The 13,690-nt window shown below is 41.2% G+C and overlaps 1 protein-coding gene across 3 annotated transcripts in view; it reads right to left on the reverse strand.

Moving 5' to 3' along the window:
* The window catches only part of CA5B (carbonic anhydrase 5B), a 124,537-nt gene that overhangs the window by 69,444 nt on the left and 41,403 nt on the right, over positions 1–13,690 (reverse strand). Inside the window, exon 1 of one of the 3 annotated variants that reach the window (XM_082717038.1) lies at positions 11,047–11,167. The exons of 1 other annotated variant lie outside the window; for it this stretch is intronic. Coding sequence is in view for 1 of the 2 variants with exons in the window: in XM_082717035.1 (XP_082573161.1) it covers positions 1,180–1,225 (46 nt within the window). In the remaining variant the exon portion in view is untranslated. Of the gene's footprint in view, positions 1–1,179; positions 1,314–11,046; positions 11,168–13,690 lie in introns of those variants that run through there. One more of the 3 variants, XM_082717035.1, reaches the window with a different exon arrangement.

Genomic DNA, 13,690 nt, shown 5'->3' on the forward strand with positions numbered 1-13,690 from the left:
TAAATGCACTCTCGTGTCATGGCAGCATACATAGTCGTTCAATGGTTAAACCCGGTAGATGGGCCACAGAACCATGTTCCATCCAGCCAGTCTTCATGTCAACTAAACCTGTGTTCCTTCTAGCCACATTTCACTTTCTATAACGTGACCTGCAAAACCTGTTCCTTCCAGCTCCTCAGCTGACAGATGCACGGAGTAAGCAGCAATCCTATATTTCCTGATGTCTCCTCCCAAGGACCTTTCCTAGGCACCCGGGGTGCTCTGGCTGTCTAGGGCCAGACCTGACCTCACCCCAAGCTTAGATTAAAACTCTGGCCTTAACCTTGTGCTCTGCAATCACTCTGCTAGCCTTGCTCCCTCCATTTACAACTCTGAGTCCAGAAGGTTAAAAAAAAAATGAAGGGGTTATATATAACCAATTTTTTTTTTCCATCTAGAAACCCTAAGTCAGCCTTCGATTCCGAGAAATACTTAACATACACCAGCAGTCACTGCCCTCCCACTCTGCTTTAGTGGGCCTACCTTACCCTAGAAAATAGGACCTGCTAGCCTTATAAGGAAGTCCTTGGCTTCCTGCCAGTTGTGCTCTCTTCCTGGGCTGCCCCTTCAAACGCTCTATGAAACTCGCTTTTGCCTGAAATCCATGGGGAATGACGCATGTGAGGCACTGTACTCCCCAATCCATGCATTGTTTTCCCTCCAATAAAAAAACATCAAATTTGTTACTAAACTGTATTATTTTTGTCACTTGACAGCAGCCACAGGCCTTCTTGATCTGATTAGTAGGAATATTTGGGGCAGAAAAACATAGGAAGCCATATTAGTAGTATTTACTATGGGCCCTTGTACAATAAACTCTCAATAAATCTTCATTGAATGTATATCCTTTTAACTCAGGTAGAGAGCTACACTTTTTCCTCCATAGTAGCAAGATTTGCTATATATAATTCTTCATATGCCAGCAATAATGATTTTAGGATCACACATCAGTTCTCTTTCCTTCCCACATTCCTCCATTCACTTTCTGCCTTAAAGATGGTGGCAACATTGACAATGTTGAGCTAGAAGGAACACAGAGAAAAGAACAATTTTCAACAAAACACTTAAATTGAGCTCACTCTGACCCCAAGAACTCTGCCTTATTTACATAAAATGTTTCAAATGTCATTCATTTCTTGCCTTGAAAAGTAAGAAGAAATGAGGCTGGGGCGCCTGGGCGGCTCATTTGGTTAGGTCACTGCCTTCAGCTTAGGTCATGATCCCGGAGTTCCGGGATTGAGTCCCACATGGGGCTCCCAGCTCTCCAGTCTGCTTCTTCCTCTGACCTTCTCCCCTCTCATGCTCTCTCTCACTCACTCTCTGTCTCAAATAAATAAGTAAAATCCTTTAAAAAAAAATGAGGCCAAATACAGACTGAGTTACTGAGTTACTTTTCATGTAATTAGCAAGAGCTGACTTCTACAAATGATTTGAGGCAACTTATGAAAACAAAGATGATGCTGGATAAACGAAATAGTTGAAGGAATCAAGAAAAGGGGAACTTAAAACAAAGAAGTAACGCAGCCAAGTAGACAAGCTGCTAGATTCCTGAACCTTCCCCTTGTGAGCACAGAAGAAACTGTCCTTGTTAAAGGCAGGCCAGAGGGGCGCCTGGGTAGGTCAGTGTGTTTTGCCTCCGACTTCAGCTCAGGTCATGATCTCAGGGCCCTGGGATGGAGCCCCGCATCAGGCTCTCTGCTCAGCACGAAGCCTGCTTCCCCTTCTCTCTCTGCCTGCCTCTCTGCCTACTTGTGATCTCTCTCTCTGTGTGTCAGATAGATAGATAAATAAAATAATTAATTCATTAATTAATAAAAAAATAAATCTAAAGGCAGGCCAGAGGTTTGATTGTAAAGTTCTGAATGTCCATCAAAAGAGAAAATGGTAACCATTTTAAGGGTTTCCAGTTTTCATAACATAAAAGCTAGGGTTTTTCTTTGATTGATTTAGGGAAGTAAAACTTTCTCAATTTTTAGTACTAGGAGAAATCCTGATTTCTCATAAAGATGATGCTGTGAGCTAAGTGGGACCTAAGTGTCATAAGGAATTAACAGGGTTCCCCTTTCTGTAAATCACTGCTACAATCACAAAGCACAACGCATTAAACCACGTCCAGACTTTCCTATTTAACTAAGTAAAGTACTCAGGTCTGGCCTAATTCAGGATAGCATTTAGATTATTGTTCCCCAGGATGGCAAGGTTTCAGCTTGCATTTCAGCTCTGATGCATTCATCGTAGCTGCCTGAGTAACCGTACTGGAAAGTTTTGAGGCTGAAGGAAGGAGAAAGGAAGGACAAAATTTTGTGACTGATTAACACTACAGGATACGTGAGTGGCTGCAAGCAACAACCTATCCAGTACCTCTGATCTGTAGGAACAGAGTCTTTGCAGCCTTCCAGAAATAACACTTCTCCTAAAAGAGCCGCTGCTAACAGGAGAGTACAAGGTCATTGATGCTAGCCAAGACTTAAGCGCCAAAGCTTTGATATATTAATTCATATGCTTTGTATATCAACTAGGAGGAGGGCAGTTAAAGGTTCTGTTATGAAAATGAGAGCTTCTAGCCAAGGTGGTACATGGCCTGCTGCCCCCTCTGCCTCTTTATAAAGGCTGGCAAAGGAAGCACATATAGGCTGGGCTACAGACGTCTGCGTAAACTCCAACAGGCAGCCCAACAGGCAGCCCAACAGGCAAAGACCGAAAATCCTTCTCCGTGAATGGCTGCAAGAATTTAGCCTAGAAAAGCAGGCATTATGTGCCAAGACCATGAAAAACTTTCCGTGTAATATCTAAGAAGCAGTGTAAATAATTAAACCTCTAGAAGAAAATATCAGGAGACTCAGTACAGTCTTGCTTTTACTACTAAGCCTCATGATTTCCTGGTCTTTATTCATGGGAAGAAGGCACACAAGCTTAGCATCAAAGCAACTGTTTTTTAAATTCTCACGTTAGGAATATAATGTTTGTCTAATTTTTTGTCTGATTTTTGTTTCTAAGCAGTATTGATTCACTTTCATTGAAGTAAGACGATGTTAGCCTGTGAAAAATAAGTCAAAGTTCATCATGGCTATGGCTATAAAATTAACCTACAAAACCTGATGAGCCTTTTGAATATCATAGTTTCATAAGATTTTCTTGTCCTAAAATAGGGCATAAAATATCAGGATGGAGACAACAATATTCCAAAGCCTTTTTTATGACAGATCCTGAAAACTGTTTTTTTCCCCCCTTTTTTCTATCTAGGAATGAGAAAAAAAATGTTTTTGGCTTCAAAGAAATCAAGTTTATGATTAGGATTAGTTCAATTATATTCAACAAATATTCATGAGCCATTAGAAACACCAAAAAATGAAACAAAGTCAGTCTGGGCCCTCCAGGAAGTTTCAATTTTGTTGGACACAAAAGTAAATCATGTTGGGGGCGCCTGGGTGGCTCAGTGGGTTAAAGCCTCTGCCTTCAGCTCAGGTCATGGTCTCAGAGTCCTGGGATCTAGCCCCGCATTGCATGGCCTCTCTGCTGAGCAGGGAGCCTGTTTCCCCTTTTCTCTCTGCCTGCCTCTCTACCTACTTGTGATCTCTGACTGTCAAATGAATAGATAAAATCTTAAAAAAAAAAAAAAGTAAGTCATGTTGGCAACGTCTGCATATGCAAATGTGAATTAAATACTATGAGAATACAGGAAAAGGAGAGAATACAAAATTGGAAGATTAGACAAGTCAGTCATAAAACTCTACAAAAAAAGCAAAAAAAAGGGAAAGTTTTCTCAAAGGAGTAATTAAGAGAGACCTGGAACAATGGCTAAGATGTTTAAAGGTAAAAAACTCACAGCGTTGAAGTTAAGGAAACTAAGAAGACAAACACAGACAACAGAGGTGGGGGGTGAGACGGCCCCATGCAGGGGCCTACAGGTAGGAGGGGTCGGGAGGATGGGGGAGGGAGCATCAGTGTAGATGCATCTGAAAAGCCAAGTGGGGTTTAGATCTTAGAGGCCAAGGTGTTGGGATTCCCTGACATGGGCCCCAGGGTGCCGATGAAGATTTCAGTGTGGCGATGACTCCACTGTAAATGCCAAGAAAGAGGACGACAGAAGGCAGGCACAGCGTTCTGGGACCGAGAGCCATCCACGTCCCCTTCAGACTGGCAGCCACAGGGCCCCGAAAAACCAGGGCAGCACCCAGAAGGCTCTTGAGGCAGGAAGGAGAGGGGACAAGCATTCTAGAAGCGTGACTAAAGCGGGGGAAGGGGACTTTGGAAACGATCTCACAGCGACGTGGACTTCATGCCGCTTTTCTCTGGACCGCAGTTACTGTGTGCACTTGGCAAGTGACGCCTGGGCTAAAGGATACGGGAGATTCCGTTCAGGTTTACTAATTCGACACTGTTCCATGGTATTGCAAATGGGGAGCAGATGGGAGACAAGAAGCGAGGGGGTGGAGGCGGCTGCTGGCTAACCTGAGAAGGCCCTCGGAGAATGAACACAGCTGGGAGAAAAAAATAAATAAGTGAAACCTCACAAGTGTGGTCTCTGAAGACATCCCAAGAAGGAAAACTTTGCCAGGAAGGCCGCGGGGTGCTTATCCAGCCCCTCGGTGCTTATCCAGGGACCCTGGAACGAGCTTTGGCTTGGATTGTGGCTTCCAGGGCCACAAGGAAGATGGGAGCCATTTCCGCTGCCTCGTGCCTCGCTGTCCTACAGGGCGCTCCACGTTTTCGTGTCTCCAAGGGTGACATTCACTACACATACGACTAGGAGGTTTTCCTCAGGATATGACATATGACTTATTTATTTGTACTTGTGAACAATAAAAGTAATGATCCCAATTTATCAAGGTGTCAGTGCCAAGTATTCTCCAATAGACCCTAAATTGCTGTTTCTGATATTGGGAAACTAGGAAGGGAGATGTGGCTCATTACCCAAAAGCATCTGCACAGTGAAAGTGGCACCATTAGGTTAAAACAGAGTTCCCCAGCCTTGGCACTCTTGACATCTAGGGCCAGATAACTCTTTGTTGTGGGGGACTGTCCTGGGCACTGCAGGAGGATCAGCGACATCCCGCCTCCACCGACCCATCAGAGGGCCACTGAAGTCCCCATCCCTGTCCCACACAGTTTTAACAACCAGAAACGTCTCCAGAAGTTTCCAGATGTTCTCTGGGGGGCAAAATTGCCCTGATCAACAACCACTGAGTTAAAATAGAATAGGTTTATAGAATACAAGCAAAAATCTTTTATCCCCCTACATATCTTAACCTGATGGTAGCTTAAAGAGGGTAGAATCACTTTTTAAAAAAAAAAAATTATTTATTTATCTGACACACAGGGAAAGAGAGAGAGAGAGAGAGAGAGAGATCGAGATCACAAGTAGGCAGGCAGAGAGAAGGGGAAAGGCTCCCCGCTGAGCAGAGATGCAGGGCTCGATCCCAGGACTCTGAGATCGTGACCTGAGCCGAAGGCAGCGGTTTAACCCACTGAGCCACCCAGGCGCCCCTAGAATCACTTTATTACCTCTCAAAGTATTCTGAAAATATTGGAGTAATTATTATAAACCTCTGGAAATTGTATATTTTATAGATAAATAAATTTCATTCCACTTAAACTACAAAGGATCATATTTGATTAAAAATCTACAACTTCAGGGCACCCGGCTGGCTCAGTCAAAAGAGCATGCAACTCTTTTTCTTTTTCTTTTTTTAAGATTTCATTTATTTATTTGGCAGAGAGAGATCACAAGTAGGCAGAGAGGCAGGCAGAGAGAGAGGAGGAAGCAAGTTCCCTGCTCCCCGCTGAGCAGAGAGCCCAATGCGGGGCTCGATCCCAGGACCCCGGGATCATGACCTGAGCAGAGGCTTTAACCCACTGAGCCACCCAGGTGCCCCGAGAGCATGCCACTCTTGATCTCAGGTTTGTAAGTTCGAGCCTCATGTTGCGTGTAGAGATTACTTAAAAATAAAACCTTTTTAAAAAGTCTACAATATCTGTTGTAGAAAATTAGTGAGTGGTCCTAAATATAGTTGAGATGCTAGTTTTAACAGTTTTGGGATGCCTGGATGGCTCAGTCAGTTAAGCGGCTGCCTTCGGGTCCTGGGATCAAGTCCTGCATCGGGCTTCTTGCTCTGTGGTCTGGGGGTAGCCTGCTTCTCCCTCTGCCTCCTCTGCCTGCTGCTCCCCCTGCTTGTGCTCTCTCTCTCTCTCTGACAAATACATAAATAAAATCTTTAAAAAAAAGTGTAGGGTTGGGGCGCCTGGGTGGCTCAGTGGGTTAAAGCCTCTGCTTTCGGCTCAGGTCATGATCCCAGGGTCCTGGGATCGAGCCCCGCATCGGGCTCTCTGCTCAGCGGGGAGCCTGCTTCCTCCTCTCTCTGAATGTCTCTCTGCCTACTTGTAATCTCTGTCTGTCAAATAAATAAATAAAATCTTAAAAAAAAAAGTGTAGGGTTTTTATCTTATAAAAGTTTTCCATATTCAGTGGTTGAAGGTTTTATTTGATTTCTTTTAATGTGTCACAGCCAGATACATTTCCCCCAAACCAGTAAAATATACAAGGGGCACTCAGTGGCTCAGTCAGTTGAGCTTCCAACTTTTGGTTTTGGCTTGGGCTATGATCTCATGGGTCATAGGATTGGGGCCCCTGATAGGCTCCATGCTCAGTGGGGAGTCGGCTTGAAGATTCTCTCCCTCTGCCCCTCCCCCTGTGCTTACATACTCTCCCTCCCTCAAATAAATAAATCTTTAAAAAATGTTCAGACTACATCATATTTTATTTTATTTTTATGTATTTCCTTTTTAAGTAGGTGCCATGCTCAGCATGGAGCACAGTGCAGGGCTTGAACTCATGACCCTGAGATCAAGACCTGAGCTGAGATCAAAAGTTGGATGCCTAACCAACTAAGCCACTCAGGCACCCCAGAGTAACATCATATTTAAATGGTTTCACAGTATACTGTAGTAGATTTAGGGGCTATAGATTTAGTAAATTTCTATTTGTGATAATGAAGTGAAATAATCAGGGTCAAAATTCAGAAGGGACATTGACCCCTACTACTTTTTGTTTGATTGCAAGTAAATGGAGTATACACATGCCCACATGCTTTTACAGCACTGTGAACTTCTGCATGAATTAAAAGAATCACATGTGTTTTCTTTCCATATGATCTCATATTTAATTTTCCCTCCAGGACAGTAAATCAATAGTTATGTATGAGAAACTGCTTTTCAATAGTGTTGTAGAGCATGAAAAAACACGGAGAAATCCATTTCTTTTTCCTGTCTCTGGAGATTTGGTGCCTTCTGTATTGCTCATTGCAACAATAATCTCAACTTTTTATCTTTGTTCTCTAAACTCTGAACGTTGGAAGTAAATAGTAACATATTCAGAATGATCGAAACTTCTTTGTCATCATTACCATTGTTACTAATAGGTTATTGGCTTTCTATATGTGGAACTGATGAAATGAGCATTGGATGAAGCAAATTACATAAGATGAGCCCTCTGGAAGTTCCCTTTTTAAAACCTGTACATACTAAATTTGTGCAAGGTATTAAAAATTACAAGAAAGTAAAGACAGTATGTTGAAAGGCAAGAATCCTAGTATCCAGTTCAGTTTCCCATGATTTTATTGAGATCTCCATAAAGCTATTTAACAATTCATCTATTTTTAGTACTTTCTTTTTTTAAAAGATTTTATTTATTTGACAGAGAGAGAGCACACAAGCAGGGGGAGTGGCAGGCAGAGAGAGGGAGAGGGAGAAGCAGACTTCCCACTGAGCAGAGAGCCCGATGTGGGGCTCGATCCCAGGACCCTGGGATTATGACCTGAGCTGAAGACAGACACTTAATGACTGAGCCACCCGGGGCACCCCTATTTTGAGAACTTTCTATGTAATATGTAACTTGCAGTGTCTTTGGATTTGAAGTCAAGTTATTAACTTAACGGTGTCTCATATTTGTCACTTGAGCTTTTGCCTTTATATTCACCTGACAGGACCTATAAAAGTTGACATTTTTAATCAAGACATTTGAATCATGACATTTTGAGCTGCACATCTGACAATTTTTGTTGTTATTGTCAAACAAATCCAAACATATGAGCACATTAGCCCATAGCTGTAAATTTGTTTTATCCTGATATAAAAATCTTATTATCTTAAGAAATTTCATATTTCATAGCTCTTTAATATTATGATAAATCTGCTCTAAAACGATATGAAAGTCACCTGTAATGCCTTTATCATAAAAAAAGAAATTTACACTAACACCATGGTATTCATTTATGGTTCCTTTTAAAAGAATATTGTTGGATGCTTATTTGATGTTATGAATGAAATATCTTTGGATGTCAGTGGGTAAGTTGTACACACTTCCCCTTATAAATTCTAAAATTAAAAATGCATCAATGTACTTCAGATTAATAAGAATGATACTGAAAATGGGATATACATATATATATGTTCAGTTAAATTTGAAAAGGGCGTAGAAATTTAGAAAACATTTTTTTCTAAGTAATTACTGGGGTATAGAAAAAATTAATTTTCATTTTGGAAATGAATAATAATGAGATCACTGTACCTCTACACTTATGTCACGTGGCCAAAGAAGTGGTCAGAGGAAAACTCACAGTCACAGATGTTTTCATTATTAACTATGACTAAAAATAAATGAGCTCATTAGTCAACTCAAGAGTTATAAACAGAACAACAAAACAAGTGTAACAACAGAGGAGGGACTTAATAAAATGTAAACACAATGGTCAAATCAGAAAACAGAAAGAATGGAAATAAAAATTAATCTAAGAACATGTTTGAAAAAGCAGTAACAAAAATTAGCAAAACTTCTGGCCAGTCTAGTGGAAAATGAGAAAAAGTGTATTTGCTAGAAAATACATAAAACACGGCAACAGATGTAGGTATTTGATGGGAAATAGTCTATAAAGCTCATGATAGAGCACAGCGGTCCAAGATGGCAGAGGAGTAGGAGACCTGAGTTTCTGGAGCCAGGAATTCAGCTAGACAGCTACCAAATCCTTCTGAACGCCTGTGAACTCAACGAGAGATCTAAGAAAAGAAGAGCGGCAACCCTACAAATAGAAAAGCGACCACTTTCTGCAAGGTGGCAGGTGTGGAGAAGTGAATCTGAGGTGACATACGGGAAGATAAACTGCGGGCCAGCTGCTGGAAAGCGATTTAGCAGCAGAACACAAAATCAGAACTTGAGAAGGCGGCTCCAGTGAGGGACATCCCTGCCTGAAAGACGCTCAGCTGGCGAGGTGGGGAAGAGTCCTAGGTGGGACAGTGTGGTCCCCGGATCTCTGGGGTCGCAGGAAGACTGGGGATGCCCGAGTGAGGCAGAACTCCCAGGCAGCGGACCGGGGCAGGCGGCTGCAGGAGTGGGCTCTCAGCTCGGGGTGGTCATGAACTGCGAACCGTGGCTCCGTCAGGTTGACTGCACTCCAGGCTGGGGCCCAGCAAGCGGCAGAACCGGGGACGCCCCCCTCCATCGCCCAGGAGGAACAGCGTGAGTGAGTCACAGGCCGGATGAGCACGGAGTACAGACGGAGACCTGGGAGACAGGAGTGATGGGCTGCCTTTCTCTGAGGCCACGCTGAGGAGTGGGGGCCCCCAGCACTCAGCTCGGGGGCTGGAGACTGGGAGGCCGCCATTTTCATTCTCACCCTCTAAAGATGTGAAGAAAGCCCTCAGGGAACAAAAGCCACATAGGGCAAAACAGAGCAGGTGACTTAGCCTGGCCTCCACGCAAGGGCTGTATAATTACACCGGGAGCAAATACACTTGAGAATCAAAGCAAAAGGCCCCTCCCCTAGAAGATAAGCAAGAACATCCAGCCAAGATCAAGTTTACTAATCAGTGAGAACTGCAAAACTCCAGTGCTAGGGGAATGCAGCCTATAGAATTTATGGTTTTTTCCCCACAATTCTTTAGTCCTTCAATTTAAATTTTTCCTCTTTCCTTTTACAACCAATTTCTTCTTTTTTAATGAATACATTCTTTTTTTTAAAGATTTTATTTATTTACTTGACAGAGAGAAAGAGATCACAAGTAGACACAGAAATAAGTCAATCAGAGAAAGACAATTATCATATGATCTTGTTGATATGTGAAATTTAAGAAACAAAACAGAGAGAGGATCACAGGGGAAGAGAGGAACAGGTAAAACAAGATGAAATCAGAGAGGGAAACAAACCATAAGGTACTCTTAAGCATGGGAAACAAACTGAGGGTTGCTGAAGGGGAGATGAGTTGGGGGATGGGGTAACTGGGTGATGGACATTAAGGAGGGCATGTGATAGAATGAGCACTGGTATTATATAAGACTGATGAATTACTGACCTCTACCTCTGAAAGCAATGATACATACATTATATGTTAATTGAATTTAAATATAATTACATAAATATAAATTAAAAAAAATAAAGCTCACGAGAGTACTGGAAACTGAATGAAAGAAGTGGTTTTCTTAGAAACTGTAGGGAATTTAAATGGATTCAGAAAGAAGTATTAAATATGAAATAACTCAACCATGGAAGAAACAGAGTTTTCAGAGAACTTGCCCCAAATATGCATGGTCCTGATTATTTACCTATACCTTTTAATTTTATGCTTTTTGAATATTTCTATACACAAAAAATTTTGGAAATATTTTTGTGTATGATTTTCAAGGTGATATAATGACAAAAAAAGAGAATCTTTAAGATTTAGCACCTGAAAAGGAGCCCACATGCTATTTTTCCTACGAAAATAGGTATAAACATCTGAGGAAAAAAATGTAGCAAAATCATTCCAGTAGCATGTTAAAAATAATCAAACTGAGTTTATCTAAGGATTGGATCAATGTAAAGAAATGTATTAGTATTAGTATAATGCACCAAATGGTAAAAACCCAATGATCATACTAACAAGTACTGAAAAGGCAATTGATAAAACTCAACATCAATTACTGATAAAAAGAATTTTTAAGTAAACTAGAGATCCATTATATTTAAAATGACTCACATGATCCAGCAGAAGAGCAGCATTTCCATCAGGGTTGAGGAGGAAGACAAGAGTCCGTGTTATTTCCATCATCCCATCAGCGTGTTCAGATAGCGCCACTACAATGAGAACAACGTCGTCATCAGCTGGGTATTACTGCTAAAAAGTAGAAGAAAGGGTTTACAGTAGATACACATAATATGAAATATAGTAGGATTCCTTTCCAGGAAAATACAAGGGTATAATCACATATCAAATTGAACAGGGATACTAATCTTTTGTGCAACACAAAAGATTTGAGAAAAATCCCTCTGGCACAAGAAAGGGCAAGGGAGAAAACAAGCAATTTACAAGAAAGAAATACAAATGGCTGCTCAATATGTAAAACGTTCCACTGTACATGAAACCAAGAATTGCTAATCAAAGCAGTATTTACATACTGCAGTTCCATTTGTACTGCCAAAAGAGTTGTGAGGACCGTAATGTCTGGTGCAGGATCCTGGAAGATGAACATACCCGTGCTGCCGGAGATGTGTACATTGATAGAATACATTTGAAAGGAAATTAACATGTATCAAAACCTTACATTTTTGCATATCATTGAACCCCAGAATTTAAATGTTAAGAATTTATTTATTTATTATTTCTTTTTAAAAAGATTTATTTATTTATTTATTTAACAGAGAGAGAGAGAGAGAGAAAGAGAGAGAGAGATCACAAGTAGGCAGAGAGGCAGGCAGGGAGAGAGGGGGAAGCAGGCTCTCCACTGAGCAGAGAGCCTGATGTGGGGCTGGATCCCAGGACCCTGGAGTCATGACCTGAGCTGAAGGCAGAGGTTTAACCCACTGAGCCACCCAGGCGCCCAAAATTTTAAGAATTTAAACCAAATGTATTATTACAAATTAGCAGAGAATTGTTAGGCTCCAGAACATTGATCACAGTATTTTTTACTGTAATAAAAAAAGAAAGTAAATTAGATTTGAAAGCATGGGATATACCCATAAAATGAACACAAAATTAGACAATCATTAAAATTATATCATAGAGGGATTTTTAATGATGTGGAAACACATTCAAAATATACTGTGAAGTTCAAGGGAGGAGGTGAGAAAGTTTCATAATAGTATAGTTCCAGTTTTTTATTGAGATATAATCGACATATAACTGTGTGTAAATTTAAGGTATAAAATGTGATGTGATACACTGGTATATTGCCGTGTGATTACCACCATAGCACTAGCTGAAACCTCTACTATGTCACATAGTTATTTCTCTTTTGTGGTGAAAACAATTAAGATCTAATCTCTTAGCAAATTTGAGGTTTACAATACACTATTGTTGACTATAATCACTATGCTGTGCATTAGATCTGCAGAACTTGCAAGTTTGTACCCATTCATCTCCCTATTCCCTCCATTCTCCTATCCCCCAGCCCCTGGAAACTACCATTCTACTTACATTAATTTTGTAAGAAGAAATCTATATGTATTTACACACACACATACACACACATACAGAGAAAGACCCAAGGCTAAGAAAAATATGTCCCAAATATTTAGAAAACATTAACAATGGTCATTGATGCTGGTGGAATTACAGGTGATTTCTACCTGTCTCTTTTACCTTCTCTGTTACCTTCCATAAAGAACTTGCATTGTTATTTTCTCTGCCTTTAAATGATACAACAAACATCAGGAAATCGTAATTCAAAAGGGAAGATATTTTCTTCTTTTCGAATGAATGGCTTACACTAGAATTCAGCATTTTACTGTCTTCAATTCTGGTCACATAAATGACTAAGTAGAGTGAAACAAAGATGTTTGATACTTTGGGGAAGTTTAAGGCTCAAGGAAGGCTGAATCAGATTCGTCTTTAACATAGCTTTGTTCCCTGATGCAAATAATTAGCTTTGTTATTAATAATAATTAGCCATACTAATAATAATTAGCCATCCACTGGCTTTTCCTTCCCATGTTGACTTAAACTAGTCTAACATTTCCCCAGGTAACTTCATCTAGACTGACTTTCTTTTCAGGACTAAGTTATGTGAGCTCTCCCTTCTAGGAAATTTCCATTTCACCTAATAGTGAAATTGCTAGAATGACGGGCCTAACTTTTGGCGGCCTCTCCCTCTGATCCAGTCTTTCCTGACTCTGTGCCCTTGCGACCAAGGTGAGGGAGAAGAGAGAAGCTTCCTCAGGTGGAGTCACCAAGCAGAAATGGGTCATCTGTGATAAAACATCAGCCTGCCCAGGACGGGGAAATGACAGGACTCTCAGGAGTGCTGCGGGAGTGTAGCTGTTGACCTCTCTCTCATGGTGGCTTTGAAAATCCACATTTTGTATTTAACATCAGGGTCAACATCAGGTGACCCAGCAGGGTCACCCAGTCTTATTTTTCCTTTCATGGTTTTCAAGCAGTGACGTGGAATCTGGGCACTGACTTCATGAAGGGGCAGCATGGTAGAGAGGAAAGCCCTGACATCAACCTGCCTGGGCGGCTTCTGCTGACATCCATGAATGTCCGGTAGGGGAGACTCTCTTCCACTCATTATGGTAATCCCGAGAGCATCTCTGAGGCTTTGTTGCAATTTCAGGTCTGTTTGTTTGTTTGTTTGTTTGTTTTTAACATTTTACTTATTTATTTGAGAGAGAGAGAGAGCACA

This window comes from Mustela nivalis (genome assembly GCF_964662115.1).
Source record: "Mustela nivalis genome assembly, chromosome: X".
NCBI classification, from domain to species: domain Eukaryota; kingdom Metazoa; phylum Chordata; class Mammalia; order Carnivora; family Mustelidae; genus Mustela; species Mustela nivalis.